Here is a 17,899-nt window from a genome sequence, read left to right on the forward strand (position 1 = left end):
TACATATTAATATTAAATCACTGTATCAAAACAACGGTGGGCTCGATGTACCCCCATTCAAAGAGTATAATAAATTATTTCTGATAAACCCATGTGAGCTAGTCTAGTGAAGTAACAATCTGACAATGATTGACCACCATACGATAATAGAATTTACATCGTAATCTATTTTGTACTTTCAGTTTCCGCGTTCTGCAGTGGAGTGGGAGGGGCCTCCGTGGCTCAGTCGGTTAAAGCGCTAGCGCAGCGTAATGACCCAGGAGTCTCTCACCAATGCGGTCGCTGTGAGTTCAAGTCCAGCTCATGCTGGCTTCCTCTCCGGCCGTACGTGAGAAGGTCTGCCAGCAACCTGCGGATGGTCGTGGGTTTCCACCGGGCTCTGCCCGGTTTCCACCCACCATAATGCTGGCCGCCGTCGTATAAGTGAAATATTCTTGAGTACGGCGTAAAACACCAATCAAAAAAAAAAAAAAAAAAGAAAAGTGGAGTGGGAAGTCGTTGCTGAAGCGTACAAAAAATTATGGCATTTCCCCTATTGCATCGGCGCACTTGATGGTAAACACGTGGTCCTGAAAGCTCCGGCCAAAAGCGGCAGTTATTTTTTCAACTATAAGGGCACACATAGTATAGTTCTGCTCGCACTTGTTGATGCCAAATACAGATTCATGTTCGTGGATATAGGCTGTAATGGGCGAGTATCAGATGGTGGTGTTTTTTCGGCAACTCAACTTTTCACGGGTCTAAAAGAGAAGGCGCTGTCACTTCCTGATCCTTCACCACTTCCAGGTCGAACAAAACCTGTGCCTTACGTGGTTGTAGCTGACGATGCATTTGCACTTCAAGAAAATATAATGAAGCCTTATCCATTCCGAACAAGGGACATTGTCAGTCGGGTATTTAACTACAGGCTTAGTCGGGCACGACGGATGGTCGAAAGTACATTCGGTATACTGGCAACTCGATTCCGCGTTTTGCTGAAGCCCATCAATTTGAACCCAGACAAGGCTCAATTAGTTGTGCAAGCAGTCGTCGCCCTTCACAACTTCTTAATGAAGGAACCGAACGAAGCGTATACACCCCCTGGTACAATTGACCTTGAAGACCGAGACGGAAATATGATGCCTGGTTCCTGGCGCGCAGATTTCAACCCCCAAGGGACGCTTCTGGGACTTCGCCATCAAGGCAGTAACCACCATGCGACATCCGCGAGAGAGATTCAACGCGAGTTTGGAGAGTATTTCATGACTCCTATTGGTGAAGTGTCCTGGCAGTATCAACATGCGTAAAGTGGACCTACCTCTGAGGAAGATCCTTTGCCGTTTTTTCATCCCAACGCCGAGAAACGACAACGCCTCCATGTACTGCCACTTACTCTTCTTTACAACACCCTCGGACCCGGACTTCCTTTTTTCTTCGGCCTTAACCTCAGCGGCATACTGAGTCCTCAGCGTGTGGAACTTCTTTTCCACCTGGAAAGAAAGACATGCATGTGTACAGTCAAGAGTGATTTTAAAGTCAGATTATTTGTTGGCGCTTAGTCTTCAGTGTCAGTGATAGTGTCAGTGACCAGGGATGAATTGCCAGGGTGTATTTTTTACAAAAACGCTGGACAGTTATGTTGATGTAGCATCTCATCTTTGACTACACAAATGTATGTTAATAAAAAAAATTCAAATGTCTCACCTCGCATTGTTCCTTGTTTAAAGCTTCCGCCACTTGTTTCCACGAGTCAGATTTTTTCACCCGGTCTCTATATTCGTCTACCAATACATTCCACAGTGTCGGTCGTTCCTCCACCTCACAAATCAACTGCTTTATCTCCTCGGTTGACCACTGACCAGGCATAATTCACCTCTTTTATCTGGAATGAAATTGGGATCGACTGAACTTGACATATGCGAACATGTGTTTTTTCATGTACTATAAACTTGCTGGATAATAAGACCATGCTCTATTCCCAGCAACATTGCCTCAAGTCGTCGCAAGATCTCGAAAAGAGCCCTCACACGGCGCAAGAACGGGTAGTGTGCAATATTGCTACACATTGCTGGACATATTGAGCAAGTCTCTTGCGGGGGACATCACACGTACCAGAATATTGCTGCAATAGTTTCATCAATATTCTTGCTCAAGTAAACTTGATCGTGTGAGGCCGGCCTAATTGATAAAACCGTTCAAAATCATTTTTGATTGCGTTTGGTCAAGGATGATCTTCTGAAACATTCCAGTAACAATGTGCCACCCTACAAAACTGTTTGAGTGTGTGGTATGGATAATGCGATAAACGACTCGTAATGACGTCAGCGGAGATTTTTCTGGAACTGTATTTTCACATAAAATGTGGCCATACAATGTTGTTCTGCAAGAAACAAAATATAAACATTACAGATCACAATTTTCTCTGTGTGTAGTATATATCACTCGATATAACTCTATAACTGTACATTACTGAGTGTGTTATGTCTCCATCATTACACTTAGTCTGGCATTAAAACCATATCACATCAAAACATGTCAATAAACAATCTTCTGTTACACCGTTTGTCATATGAACAAGTCTGTCATGGAGTGTCCATTTGTCGTTACTTTGGAATGTTCGCTTGTATAAACTTATCAAAACATCGTAATATTTACCACCACGTTAAGCAGACATTTTGATGTGTAGTCTACCTGAAGAGTAAATCTCCCTGGCGTGGATGTACAAATGGATGCTTCAAATAATCAAAGAAAATAACGTGTGACCTTCGCTTTATGGAAGTAAAATCTGCTTCTAACGCAAGAGCAAACAAAGGGCAATAACTGCTGCTTGATATGCTGTAGCTAGTATATCTAACAATGTGTACAAAATTGTAATTATCATTTTTGAATTTCATTTTGCGTTTCTTTGTTTGAAGAGTGTAGGTTTAACAAGAACAGATGACAACACTTACACAACTACCGGTACTAAAGTACTTACATGTACAACGGTGTCAAGTCCAAATGGATGCATATGCTCCACAATGCTGAAAACCACACAGGCATAAATGCACAGAGGCAATATTCACAAGAGGGAAATCCCACAGTATAACTGAGTGTAAGACGAAATATACACAAAATTCCACAGACAGGGTCCGTGTACTAATAAGCACTGTATACACGAGCACAAATTAAATATACAAGTTCAGACTGAACAAGTGCTCGGTGGAGATATGATATAATAAAGACACCAAAATTCAGCACAAAAGGCCTACTAAAGTAACACACAGCGAAAGCATCCAAAACTCTCAATAATTCCCCTTTCTTCTTGTTTGACCTGCTTTCATAGGTCTTATATAGACTGGTGGAATTTTCTAGAATAAGAAAACTCTTGAACACTTGTTGTTAACAAACAAGCCCCGAACTGAGCGTATTCTGGAACATTCTAAGGTAGAGGCAGACAGCAGGCCCTGAACTCAGCATATGTAAACAGCGGGAAGCTAAATTTAGACGCTGACGGCAGGTTATTCACATAACACACCCACCCTTCAAGAAAAAAAGTTTTCCCAACTTTTTTTCTTCTTACAATATGTTAAACAAAAGCAATATATACAACATTGTAAAACCACATGCAATTAAACCTTTTATACACAACTTATACACGAGACAAGCAATCTGCATTAACATTATCCTTTTCTTTATCATGTTTGATTTCAAGATTGTATTCTTGCAACAATAAACTCCACTGTAACAACTCTTTCCCTTAACTTTCTGCAGAAACACAAGTGGATTGTGATCAGTATTTACAATCACAGGTTGTCTCGAAGCTGTTACATAAACTTCAAAACGTTGCAGAGCTAAAATAACCGATAAACATTCTTTTTCAACAGTTGAATAACTTCTCTGAAACTTGTTAAGTTTACGGGAAAAGAAGCAAACTGGATGATCAACACCAAGATTGTCTTCCTGAAGCAAAACAGCACCTACAGCAACATCACTTGCATCAACTGCTCACTTAAAAGTTCTCAAGATTAGGTGCTGACAACACAGGCGAACTTTTAAGTATGACTTCTATCTCATCAAAAGAAGTCTGGCACTCATCAGTCTCTCAAACTAGCGTATTCTAGAAATGCGCTGTTCCCTAGCGTCGGTGAAGATAACGACGTCGTCTATGTAGACATGACAACCGGAAGTGACCGCATTCATCAGGCGTTGATACGTAGCTGGGCTATTCCTCATTCCAAATGGCATTACGTTGTATTGAAGGAGTCCATCGGGCGTAGCAAAGGCTGAAACTTCACGAGCCCTAGGAGTAAGAGGAACTTGCCAAAACCCCTTTAACAGATCGAACTTTGATACGTTTCGCCTGACCAACAGCGTCAATACAGTCATCAATGCGAGGTATTTGATAATTGTCTGATTTAGTGACAGCGTTGACTTTCCTGTACTGTAATTCCTACACATTCTATATGTACCATCAGGCTTGGGTACCAAAATACACGGTGAACTCCAGTTACTGTGACTAGGCTCGATAAAGTCAGTGTCTAACAGGTACTTAATCTCATTAGAGAGGTACTTAGCCTTCACTGGGTTTAACATGTAAAGGTGCTGTTTAATAGGTGAGGCATCACCAACATCAACATCGTGAAAAATCGCATTAGTTATTGATGGTACATCCGGAAACAAATGTGAAAACTCAAAAACAAGTTCAGACAGTTGCTGTTACTGAATGGGTTCCAGATGTTGCAGTTCAGAATGAAGTTGTTTTAAGACATCTGAATTCTGAAGCTTTGAAGAATTGAGCTTAGAATCAACCAACTGTTCGCCAATATCATCTGTATTACGGCAACTCTGGTCAATGTCAGCAGCAACAACATTAACAGATTGTACTGCAATGTTGTCAGTGTCATTTCTGTTTACATAGGGTTTCAACATGTTATTGTGACACAACTGACTTGATTTGCGTCGATAAGGCGTTTTAACAACATAGTTAAGCTCACTCAGCTTTTTGTCAACAACATATGGACCAAAATATGACATCAAAGCATTTACCAGGTACAGGTAACAATACTAAAACTTTCTGACCAGGTTGAAATGACCAAACAACCGATTTCTCATCATATCTGCGTTTCATATCTTCTGATTACATTCAAGATTGGCCTTAGAATGAATGAATGATTATTGTTTAACGCCACATCGGCAATATTTCAGCCATATCGTGGCGAGAACAAGGTGAAAACAGGAGACGGTTAAGGTTTTCGAAATGATGGTGAGAACATCAAAAGTAAAACAAAAAGTACAAACATGTTTAAAATCAGATAAGAAAAAAAGAAAACAGTTAAAATTCGAAAACCATTATATTTAAAAATAGTATATCTGGAAGGCTGTATGTATATAATTTTATCTATAGATATTTATGACAATTAAAAGATTGGCTTTAGCCAATTCACATGTTCTGACAAGCTTAGCACGAAAATCAGATACATAGTCCAAAAGATTTACATTACTTATGTCATCATTGAGAAACTGTTCTTTGTAAATTAACAATGGTCCCCTAACAGTATGTCCAAATACTAAATCAAACGAACAGCAAACATAAGAAATGAAATACCTTCATCCCAGTCTTTCTGTGTCATAACAATGAGCCTTAATCATGTTCTTTAATGTTTGGTGAAATCTTTCAATTGCACCTAGACTTTCTTGGTGGAAGACAGAAGACTTGCATTGTTTAATGCCTAACTGGAACATAACTTGCTGAAAAATACCAGACGTAAAGTTTGAACCTTGATCAGACTGTACGGATTTGGGTAAACTAAACAAAGTAAAAAACTTTGTTAAAGCTTTGACATCAGACTTGGTGTTCATATTCGTTAAAGGAACAGCCTCGGGAAATCTGGTTTCTGTACACATAATAGCTAACACATACTGATTCCCAGACTTCGTCTTAAGTAGAGGGCCTACACAATCGATCAATATTCTGCTGAATGGCTCTTGAAAAGCTGGCACAGTCTCTAATGGTGCCTTAGGAATACTCGATTAGGCTTACCCACTACCTGGCATATATGACATGATTTACAAAACTGGATTACATCTCCCTTTAATCCTGGCCAAAAGAAGTGATCCAGTAGGCTGTAGTAGGTTTTGTTAACACCCAAGTGACCAGCTAATGGCATTTCATGTGCCATACGTAAAATTTCAGTTCGGTATGTCTTAGTACAACAGTCTGATGTTTAACAGCCCAGTCATCATCAACAGATACATCAGGTGGTCTCCATTTACGCAGAAGTATATCAGACTTGACATAATAACACACAGGCTGGGTGTTTATGCTGTTCAGTTACAAGCTGATGTTTAGAAACGTGATGTCACTAGCTGTACAATGGTCTGATTCATCATTATCAATGCTGTCCCCTTGAGTAAACATTTGTGTAAGAAATGTATCTTGTAAGTCCGTTACTGTGTTTTTGCCGTTATCAGAAAGTTTGTTTGACATAGACCTCGTTACAGCACAAAAGGGATACAAATCTGGAATTTATTTCTCAACAGGATCAACAGTTTGATTTAAAGAAGGTTTGTCAGTCACAGTAGGATTAACCATTACTTTGTCACCAGCAATATCATTACCAAGTAGTAGATGAATTCCTTTAAAAGGCAAAGTAGGCCTAATGTCGACAATAACACGACCTGAAATAATATCTGATGACAAGTAAGCTTTGTAAAGAGGCACACATTCGAATTCAGCAGAGCCTTCACCTTTAATAAACTCCCCCCCCCCCCGTATTTTAGAGATTTTAATATTTAGATTTAGGACGGCACAACTTTTTTCTTATTGAAGACAGAAGTCAGAAATTTGGCAGAATAATTATCAAGATGGTCATGTTTAAAACTGTCTTCAAAAGTCGTCTCACAGACACCAGTTGCTCACCACGGGGCGTCGTCCTCATTATCTCGTATGACCACCACGAGCTGCAATCACTGCACGGCATCTCCTTGGACAAGAACGGATAAGACGCCGGATTTTGTCCTGGGGAATGGCCCTCCACTCCTGTAACGCAATGGCGAGCTGTTGAAGCGTCTGTGGCGGTGGCTGACGTTGACGCACGTGTCCATCCAGAGTATCCCACAGGTGTTCGGTAGGGTTGAGGTCTGGTGATTTAGCGGGCCACGGCAAGACATTGACGTTGGAATCCTGCAGAAAGTTCATTGTTGCACGTGCAGTATGAGGCCTGGCGTTATCCTGTTGGAAAAGCTGTGTCTGTCGGTCAATAATCGGGAGAAGGTAAGGCTGTAACACGTGGTTGTTGTAACGTTGGGCTGTCAGCTTCCCTGGAACGATCACCAAGTCTGATTTCTGGTTGTACGAGATGGCTCCCCAAACCATAACACTGCCTCCGCCAAATCTGTCCACCTGCCGGACGCAGATGGGCGCAAAGCGTTCATGACGTCTCCTATACACACGCTGTCTTCCGTCGTAACGTGTCAAAAGAAAACGGGATTCATCAGAAAACCAGATGCGCCTCCAGTTTTGTAAAGCCCATATCCTTACGTTGTTGCACCACCTAAGTCGTAGACGTCGATGTAAGGGGCGTAGTACAGGTCCAACAACTGGTCTACAGGCACGTAAACCAGTTTCTTTCAGACGGTTCCTAATCGTTTGAGCCGACACTCCTCAGTGGCAGTCAGGGTTGGTAGGGCATGCCGATTACGCAGGTGAAGGACCCGGATGTACCGATCTTGAAGTGGGGTCGTGATTCTTGGCCTTCCACTTCTCGGGCGATCGTTGGTCGAATTAAAGTTGTTGTAACGGCTCCAAAGTCGGGATATCGTTGTTTTGTGAACATTTAGGTGTCGTGCAATAGTACCAAAACTTCTCCGGCTTGAAGACGACCAATGGCGATCTTTCGGTCGGCAGCACTCAGTCGCGGCATTTTACCGACTGCCTTTCGTCGACGAATATATGAATAAAATACGAAAGCACATGGGTTTTTATACACCCCCACACTACAACTGCCATTGACAAGATTTGCATGTGAATGGTTCTGTGTGCGACGTCAACAGGGTCAGTCCATGCGTTGTGACGTCATAAGCAATAAAATACACTTAGGAGAGAAAAGACAGTTGTTTGGATGGTAATCTTCATTAAAAACGTGTATAATTTCATTACATTTGGCTAAAATTTAGTTTGGAAGCAATAACTTCATTCGAACAAATTTTTGATATCCGAGGACAAGGGTTGCGTTTCTTTTTTGACAGTTTATTTGCAACCGGCCCGTAACGCACTTCATTCTCCCAGTACATGCGAACACCAGACATTTGAGCTAGGCCCATCCTGAGGTACATGCACGAACTTGTTCCATTTCCTTTATTGAGGTATCCACACATTCCCCATGCTTTTGTACGCTGAACCCGTTGGTATGCTCAACATATTTTCCAACATATCAACGGTAAAGAAGCGACGAAAGTACACCAGTGGAGTGTCGTTCTGATTCCCGGATTCAGCAGGTTCATCTTGAAAGTTAACGTCAGGCACCTCAAATCCTTCTTCAACCATCTATAAGTCTTCGCACCTCGATTTTGCTCCTTCTGTGGCCAAGTGAGCTCAGCTAACGGCACATCTTCATCACTGGATGACTCATTGTCTTGGGTTGAGGAGTCGTTGCCATCACTCTCGTCCGGATGAAATAGTTCGTCATCAGAATCGCTGTCTATCTCAGGACCAAAGTCACTATCATCAGCATCAAGCTGGTCTATTACTTGTCTGACGTTAAATCTTTGACGCGGTGTAACAGGTGTTGCGCTGCTACTAGCCATATTCTGTGAACATAAAACGTATTTACTAAATTAGTGTTTGTTACCGGACGTAGCCTATTTTATTTATATAACGATGTGCAAGTGGTAATGGAAAGCGAATTATCTATTTCACATGTAATAACTGGCGTGAAAGAAATATCGGGTACATTTATACAGATATATGGTGCAGTGTGTAATCTAATTGTCAGGGCACTATATAAATGTATTTATTTATACTTTATAGCATCTTATTTTACGTGTTGGAAAAATGTCTGTAGACTGCATTTTTGTCACTCTTTTTGAACGTAAGTATATTTTTAGTTTATTATTACTATACATTATTTCAGTTCAATCTGCTTACTCCATATGGTTTTATTTCAATATATTGGCGATAAGGCCTTCCATAGACAAGTTTGTTTCATTTTATTTGCTACAGACCTATTTTATATGATATTATTTGAATGTGTTGAAAACAGATCTTTTGTACATGCTATCGTATAATAATTGTACATGTTTCTAGTATATTCGATATATGCCTTTTTGGATTATTTTATTTTTTTCCCCTTGACAATCGGCTTAGTACATGTTATCGCATATGTAATAATAGCAAAAATGCAGACCTATGTGCAAGGCTTCATTTCACTCTGATCCGTGCTTGTTTGTATCTTCTATTTCATGTCATTGTCTTTAGGTCTATCTTAGTGGTACATGTACCTACTATAATATTGCAATATTGTCCATACTATATTATTTCTATATCCGCGCCGAAGACAAGAAGAATGAAATAAAATAAAAAAATTTTTTTATAATATTTATCGATACCGGTGGAAAATGCGGTTTTTATATTCCATTATTTTCTTTGACTGAATTTATGTAGGCCTATGTCGAGTAATTTGGAAGCTTTAGCTATATACTTGACTGTGGCCTATATTTGGAACATAATTCACCGTAAGACCCAAAGGGTCATTTTTGACCCATCATTTTTGCTCATCGCTACCTTGATCAAACACAGTACTGAAACTACACTAATGCCTTCTATGGGGCTTCTACGGGCGATTACTAAATATGTTAACAACAAACCGACACAGTAACTTACCATTAGATTTCCCAATTGAGGAAATATTTGGCACCTTCCTTACAACAACAAAGCGGGTATGGGGGCAGCCATCTTGTCACTGCTGCTCCAACTCGAGTTATTTCCTCATCCTTGACCCAGATGTCTCTGCAGGGGGGGTGGGGGGGTCAGAATTGGTACTTTGGGGGCATTTAAGGTTAAATTTCAGAACAGCTGACATGTGTTGACTTTGGAGTAGAGCTTTTAGTGGGGGTCAAATTTGACCCCGTGGGTTTTCCAGGGGGACGTCAGTCGATTCACAACACACTTTGTGCGCGATGCAGAAATTCGGCACATGTACATCAGATTCTACTGTTGTTTGAAAATCACAAAATGTAACTCTTGCTTTCCTTCACCACTAATGGCGTCGTGTAACACCTATGTTCACCCGTATGATACACTAAACACGTGGTAGAATAGTTTTCAATACAATTATGCTTTCCAGGCGGTCTAATGTCGCGCCGGCGACGCTGAGTACAAGACCAGTAATTCTCGCATATGGAATTATATTCTTTCTTCACAGCATCTTTTTTAAGTTCCAAGTGCTTCTCATAACCCGTTTCAGTATGGAAGGGCTTGTTACACACACCGCGATCTACAGGTGTCGTGACACTTTCTACTGTAACACATATGACATCGGATCTGTGCACAGACGGTGTATTGTATACTTTAAAACATGTTTCGCAGTAGTATGATTGCGAACAAAAAGCCTGCATTTTAGTGATGATATCAAAATGGCCATTGCGGTATAGTAAGTAGATCTTATTAGGTCGTACAACTATTCCCCGGCACACAATAGCATTGGCCGTATTAGCGTCGACGACTACAATCTGAGTATCGGTTGCATTTTCCAATAAATGCATCTCATCTAACTCAGTCGTCACCGCCCAATCTACTCCAGCCTTTTACCATAGAAAGCTATTCTTTTCTTATCTTGGTCATTCAACATATCATGCCCTAGCTTGACGATCGCTCAGGCTGCACACATATTATCCTTATTGGATACCTGTATTACACTTCTCTTAACGCATTTTATTTCCGTGATATTGGTAATTTCTTTCCCTTTGCCTCCTCTAATGAGTCTAATTACACCCACGTGTAGCTTTCGCTAGGAACCAGTGCTTCATTAGACTGTAACATGTTCTCTACGAGATCTAGCAAATCACGAGGTGAAATGTCTTTTCCCGCTCTTAAGCTCAAGACCAATGGGGTGTCCATACCTTTTTGAAAAATGTAAATGCGCTCCAGATCGTCGTGTACGCCGTCTGAAGATCTACTTAATACAGGCTCCAGAGCATTCGTTAACAGCTCCATATTAGATTTCCATGTATTATTTACATCAGACGATGGTTTTAAGGAGTATATAACTTCAGAGGTTCCATATTTCTTCCTAAAGATGTTGGTTTTTCACGAATGCTGAAATCATTCTGCTTAACACTAGAGCCTACACCTCCAAACCCAGTCATGCCCCCAATAAACTCTGCTCCCTTTCACCACGATCACCACTCCCTGTCTATATGATGATCTGCGTCACAAGTATCTGTATCGTGGTATTTGCACCGTTTTACTGTATATATCCTGTAGGAGGCTATAGATTATAAACATTTTTTTCTTTTATACGTCTACACATACAAAAGCCATCATACATTGTAAATTATATATCGTGTTTTAATTCATAACATGTACTTCGTATTTTTCCCAATAGTACGAAATGGACCTTTTGAATATGGCCTCAACCTATGTGGCACGTCTGGTTTTTTTATTTCTTCAACATTCAGATCGTGCAATGCATCGCAGAATTTTTTTTGAGGCATTTTTTCTACAAAAAAACGAAACGAGAACCTTTTAATGACAGTGTTAAGACCACCTGACATAGCGCATAGTACACGGCTTAGTTAACTAACATGTGAGACGTTTACAAGACATCACGTGATAATACATTTTAATATCCCGCTGTTAAGACCATCCGTCATGGCGCATGGCGATAGCACGCAGTTTTCGTTAGCCAATATAGGATGACCTTCCGTATCATCGCGTGATTATTGGATATCAATTGGCCGGTATTTTATCCCCCATGATCACGCGCTCGATTTTATGTCAAATCACCTAACATATTGCCTAATGGAAGATCCGATTGCCCCTGTTCAGTAATATAGACACAAGAATCTGTATCGTGGTATATGCACCGAGAATCTAGCTTTTCCAACACTTCATAGAACTTCAAACAGCTAAAATATGTAGTAAAACTAGCGATATATATGTATTGGAAGAATACCCAGTAGGGGTGTATTCTTTTGCACTCTTCCAGTCTACGAGCAGGATTTCTTCATTGACGTCGTGATAATCACTCACGTCTTTCTTTGTATCATTGAGCAGTTGATGAAACTCTGCCGGCGAGCTAATAAAACTGTTTTGGTTCAGGCCGTTGTGCTCTCCGAATTTACCCCTAAGAATGAATGAATGAATGATTATGGTTTAACGCCACATCGGCAGCATTTCAGCCATATCGTGGCGAGAACAAGGTCGAAACACGAGGTGGTTGAGGTTTCCGATATGGTGGTGATAACATTAAAAATGGAAACAAATGTTTGGACATGTTTAAAACCAGATTAGAATAACCAAAAACTCGAAAACCCTCATATTTTAAAAACAATGTATCAAGAAATGTATACATAAGATTATAGATAAATATTTATATATTAATAAATTATATCTTGTGATAAATATTTATATATTAAGAAATTATATCTTATGATAAAGGCCAATGGCCTTCAAATAATTGATGACAACATCGCCAGCGATGGATTAATTATTTGGATCAGTATGATCCTTACCCGGTTTGGGAACAGGAATAATACACGCCTCCCTCCATGATGGTGGAAAATTACCAGTTATCCAAATATCATTAATCAAGTCCAAGAGAGTCTCCAGTGGCTCAGGTGGTAAATGGTTCAGAAACTTATAATATACATTATCAGGACCACAGGCAGTATCGTGGGCCTTTTTTAATGCAGTTCTAAGTTCCTCGATATTAAAAGGATGATTATAATCTTCTAAATTCTTAGAAGAAAAGGGCAATTTAATTTTCTCCTTCTGGTTTTTAATATGTTGGAATTCTTTAGTATAGTTCCCAGAAGAAGATTTGTTGGAAATTGTTTCAGCTAGTTTATTAGCTATATCGGGTGGAGAAGTTAATATATTATCTCCATCTTTTAAATGCTGAACTTTTGCTTTATTATTTTTGCCCTTAAGTTTCTGAACCATGTTCCAGACCTTACGCATGGGTGTTTTTGACGTAATGCCCGAAACAAAGTTCCGCCAACAAGATCGTCTCTTGGACTTGAGTAATCGACGAGCCTTAGCTCGAAAAATACGAACCAGGTTTAAGTTATTATCAGTAGGACATGTATTAAAATTTCGCTCGGCCTTCTTGCGGTCCTTAATGGCTTTGCAACAGTCCTGATCATACCAGGGTTTACTTTTGGATTTTGAATTTGTTGAGGTCTTAGGGATAGTTCTGTCAGCCGCTTGTAAAACAAGCTCATTAAATTTTAATATTGGATTATTTGCTGCATTGAGAGTCTCTGGAGTGATATCAGCCTCACAGAACATCTCAAATGCGATCCAATCTGCTTTGTCGAATTTCCACCTAGCTACACGTTCCAAAGAATTAGAAGTGATATGCTCTAGGATAATAGGAAAATGGTCACTACCACAAAGATCGCCATGCACCTTCCAAGAAAAATCAAGGAAAAGTGATGGATCTGTGATAGTGAGATCGATAACAGAATAAATGCCATTACCCGGATGTAAATAGGTATTAGAACCATCATTGAAATAACACAGTTCCTCCTTCGATAAGAAGTCTTCGACTATCTTGCCCTTATTATTTATGTTGTAACTGCCCCAAAGGGGGTTATGGGAATCAAAATCTCCCATTATTATAAAAGGTTTTGGCAATTGTTCTTTTAAATTATGTAACTGGAAAGCCGACAAAGAAACGCTAGGAGGAACATACACTGAACATAATGTGATTGTTTCACATAGTGAAACAGGAACGGCCACAGCCTGAAGCTCTGTATCCAGAGCAACAGGGCCGTGAATAATATTGTTATTGATAAAGATCGAGGAGCCGCCTGCAGCTCGCTCTTCTTCATTTGAATAAGTACTATATAAAGAATAATTTTTAAGAGTGATTTTATCTTTGTCAGGTGTCTTCAGGTGAGTTTCCTGAAGACAAAGGGCAATAGGATTTAGTAATTGAACTAACTGTGTTATTTCAATAAAATTTAACTTAAGACCTCGACAATTCCACTGTATAATTTTGTCTAAATAAGACATTATGGAGGGAGGCGTATGGGGGATTTCTCTTTATGTTTGGACCGCGGACGACCCTTCCGTGGAGATCGGCTGTTAGATCTCCCTGGTGCGGGTGATGTATCCATCACCTCCGCATCTGAGGCTGAAAGACCAACGTCCTCCAACAATCCAAACTTGTTAAAAGTTTGGACAGGGTCCCTAGTGGCCTTAGACGGACGCTCTGTGGGGCCACTAGGTTTATTAGTTTTATTGTTATTACTGTGAGGTTTGTTTTTTGATTTGATGCTGTCATTAGGTTCAGGTTTTTACCCCCAAAGAAAATTTAAGGCTAGCTTCGCCACTGATCTCAGGCATGTATTTTTCTAGATTTTCTTTTTATCCAGCCTTATGTCTTCGTGGGCCTCATACCGCTCGACATAAGCCTCCTCGTCAGCCTCTGATTTAACCCATGCAGGCCACCCCGATGATTCCTGCTTAATTTTCAAAAATGTGTCAATATAACCAGTGAACAAACCTGAAGTGCCATGCTTACCGTTATATTTAGTAGTTTTAGTAAACCCTCTGCAAAGCGTTTTGTACTTCAAATGACACCCATGTACCCGTGATAGCACGCTGTTCATCGATGTGTTAGTAGTAGTAGGGGTACTGTAGAAATCGTATGAATATGTAACGTATTACGCAATATATCACAATTTATTACATAGGAAGATGAAGCAATGCATGATGCAACATATCAGAACGTTAATATCGCGATATGTGCATATATGAGCGTTATGATCACGTAATACGTTCTGACTAATCGCATGTTGCAAGGGAAGATAACTAGTATCACAGAGCGAGCCCAAAAAGTGTGGGTCACGTGATCTGGAAAGGGCCAAAAAGTTTAGGTCTCTTGGATTGGAACGTCCAATCGGAGCGAGCTCCTACTTCCCGCGCTTTGCAGAGTGAGGCTTATAGCGTGAAATAAATACGGGGTTCATGACGCAACGAGTTGCACAACGTATTACGCGTGTTGTTGCCGACTTCATTCGACTAAGCACCACTTATGAATTTACGCAGCCAATCAGAGGTAGCGTCTTAGTGTCACCCGTGTGTATAAAAATCCCAACAAGTTCGGCGTTTGTTCGTGGTATTTTTCCACCTAGGACGATCTTGCGTACTATTTTCTACAACCGTCTTTGTCGGTGGTTATAGATGATTTAAGTCTATTTCAGTGAATGCAAGTCACATTCGAGACGGACTTCTTCTCTATGATGGACAAACGTTTCCCGTTAACATTGTTTCAATTAACCCTCTAGAGCCCGGGGACAGTTCATGCAGAGGCAAAAAATTATGCCATGCGGATTATTGTTACTTTGGGGTTCAATGTGACAAATGTAACCGCAGTTTTGAGAATTTGCAAATTTGAAGTACATTTCTGTAAAGGGTCACGCATGACCCATTGGGTTGTGAGAGACACAAATGCCGTAGTCGACTTTGAAATGGCAGCCTTTATTGTGCAAGACTGTACAAACGTTTGAGTACAAAGAACAAAACCTTTATTTTACTTTCACTAAAACTGCATGAACAACATGAATTCATGACAAACTCTTCAAGGTACACTGGCCTGATGTATCCACCACAGTGGACAAATGTTCCTAAACATGGTATTCCCTGAAACAGTTCCTGTTTTCAGTGAAGGAAATAGAAACGTTACATTTTTCACAGTGAGTGTTGGTTGTAATCTGACAGATGGCACAGCGGCGTCGTTTGTCAATTTTGATGGGCAAGTGGGCAAACTGGTCCTTGCGCGCATCTCGACTTGGGGGAATCCGAACTCTCTTTGGCTGCAAAGTTGGGCTTTCTGGTCTGTCCAGTGGTGGACGGCCCCGCTTCTTGGTGGTGTTAACCTGAATCAATCCAGTTGCAATCTGTGCTTGGAACCTTCTGAGGATGAGTGGTTTCTCTAAGCCAAGCATTTGACAGTCACGTCGGTAAAAAAACCACCCATTAACAACTGCCAGGTGAATGAAGTGCAAAAAGAGGTACATGTACCACCTTCGTGACTTCAACTGAAACTTGTAGCGTACTACGCAAGAATCTAACAAGTCAATTCCGCCCATGTTGCTGTTATACTCCTTTATAATGAGAGGCCTAGATACATCTCTGTACTCCTTCTGAGCTTTGTCCCATCGCTTAGCAGTGTCAAGGGGAAGCGTACCAACACAAGTGGACATCAAGGTCACCGCCTTTGTGTCATGCCAACGAACACATATGATGTTAGTGTCCTGTTCAACCCTATAGTCGGATGTGCCACGACCCAGTTTAGAAAGTTCTTTCTCGCTTTTCAAACTACATCCATGCAGGCGGTTTGCTCTGACGGTTCCCGTATACTGAAACCCAGTCTGCTGCAGTTTCTCCAGCAGCCCAACAGAAGTAAATAGATTGTCGGCAAAGAGTTTGTAGTTTTTATGGGACGGAAGTGTGTCACTCAATTTGCTCACAACTTCACCGGCAACACCAAGGGCACTTTTGTCGCGGTTTGTCCCAGTTTTACCTTGATAAACTTCAAAATCATGAAGTATGCCACTTTTACTACAACGACACCAAATCTTGAATTCCCAGGGATTGGGTTTGCCACGGATGTATTGTTTGATGTGGCTGTATTGACCCTTGAAAGGAACCATCATTTCATCAACTGCCTGGTTCTCTTCAGGAGTGACCAGAAGACACTGCTCCCGAAACATCTTGAGAAATGGTCGAATTTTCCACAGCTTGTCTGTTTTACCATCCTCGGGAACACCCTCATTATCAACAAAGTGTATAGTTCTCAAAAGAAGCTGAAACCTGTTTCTTCCCATTATATCAGCCACAGGGTCATACCGAGTGTCCGCTTCAAAGTACACTCTTACACGGCATGTATTAGCGTTTTGTACGTCGTCTTCCGTATCTTTTTGTAGCTAAGGTGCAGACATAAACAGCGAAACGATCAACCTGAGATCATGTGAAAAACTGTATAAAAACAAAAAACAGCCAAAGATGGTAAAATAAAGAGGTAGAACGATACTATGTAGTCAGCAAGCCGCAGGACCCGAGTGTCACCAGGGCCTCCTTCAGTTTTGGATTTTCATGGTAAAATTTCCTGTAGAGGTCCCAGTAAACGGTCGTGCTGCGTCGCATCCAATCACACTCCCGCTCCAGCTCCTCAATTCTAGCATTTTTGGCTTTCAACCGTTTGCTAACGTTTTCCTCCTCCTCACGCCGAGACTCGTCGGAACTGAAAATAGACTAGTGCTCAAAAGAAGGTATACAGCTGTTTGATCAGACATCAAATAAAAACGGAAAGAAATATATTTGAAATTATTTTTAATTCCATAAGAATATTCCATTTCACCTGAAACGTCCATACATACAGTTCATTAAATGGTGAAGGTTTGGTTTGATGGTCAGTCAAAGAGATGTGGTGTCAACAGAACATTTACACATTTGCAAAATTCAAATGAAGCATTTTTCCCTCTGGAAATGTCATTTAAATCATGCTCAGTAGCGAGTGTGGCCTCCATTGGCATTGATGCAGGCCACAACACGTCGCCGCATTGATGACGTCAGGCGTCGAATGACGTTAGGTGTGATTCGTTGCCATTCTTGTTGGAGACACTCTTCCAGCTGTTGAACGGTCACGGGTGGCACTGGCAGTCTTCTCACTTGTCTGCCCAGGTGGTCGCACAAGTGCTCAATTGG

General features: G+C 40.8%; 2 protein-coding genes across 2 annotated transcripts; both read right to left on the bottom strand.

The window, feature by feature from the left end:
* Positions 1 to 488: 488 nt before the first annotated feature.
* LOC135477472 (uncharacterized) lies at positions 489 to 2,485 on the bottom strand. The gene is made up of 2 exons (XM_064757588.1): positions 1,684 to 2,485; positions 489 to 1,469 (listed from the first exon to the last, which is right to left on the bottom strand). Exons 1-2 carry the CDS (start codon positions 1,843 to 1,845, stop codon positions 1,047 to 1,049), a joined length of 585 nt encoding a protein of 194 aa, XP_064613658.1. The 5' UTR covers positions 1,846 to 2,485; the 3' UTR covers positions 489 to 1,046.
* A 13,331-nt stretch (positions 2,486 to 15,816) lies between these two features.
* On the bottom strand, positions 15,817 to 17,019 carry LOC135478131 (piggyBac transposable element-derived protein 3-like). The gene has a single exon (XM_064758403.1). It carries the CDS (start codon positions 17,017 to 17,019, stop codon positions 15,817 to 15,819), a length of 1,203 nt encoding a protein of 400 aa, XP_064614473.1.
* Between the last annotated feature and the right edge of the window lie 880 nt (positions 17,020 to 17,899).

Source organism: Liolophura sinensis, chromosome 11, assembly GCF_032854445.1.
Source record: "Liolophura sinensis isolate JHLJ2023 chromosome 11, CUHK_Ljap_v2, whole genome shotgun sequence".
In the NCBI taxonomy this organism is placed as follows: Eukaryota; Metazoa; Mollusca; class Polyplacophora; order Chitonida; family Chitonidae; genus Liolophura; species Liolophura sinensis.

Coding starts and splice junctions, on each gene's coding strand:
- LOC135477472 (XM_064757588.1), bottom strand. CDS start 1,845: ATGCCTGGTCAGTGGTCAACCGAGGAGATAAAGCAGTTGATTTGTGAG. Junction 1,470..1,683: donor TAAACAAGGAACAATGCGAG/GTGAGACATTTG, acceptor CTTTCTTTCCAG/GTGGAAAAGAAGTTCCACAC.
- LOC135478131 (XM_064758403.1), bottom strand. CDS start 17,019: ATGGGAAGAAACAGGTTTCAGCTTCTTTTGAGAACTATACACTTTGTT.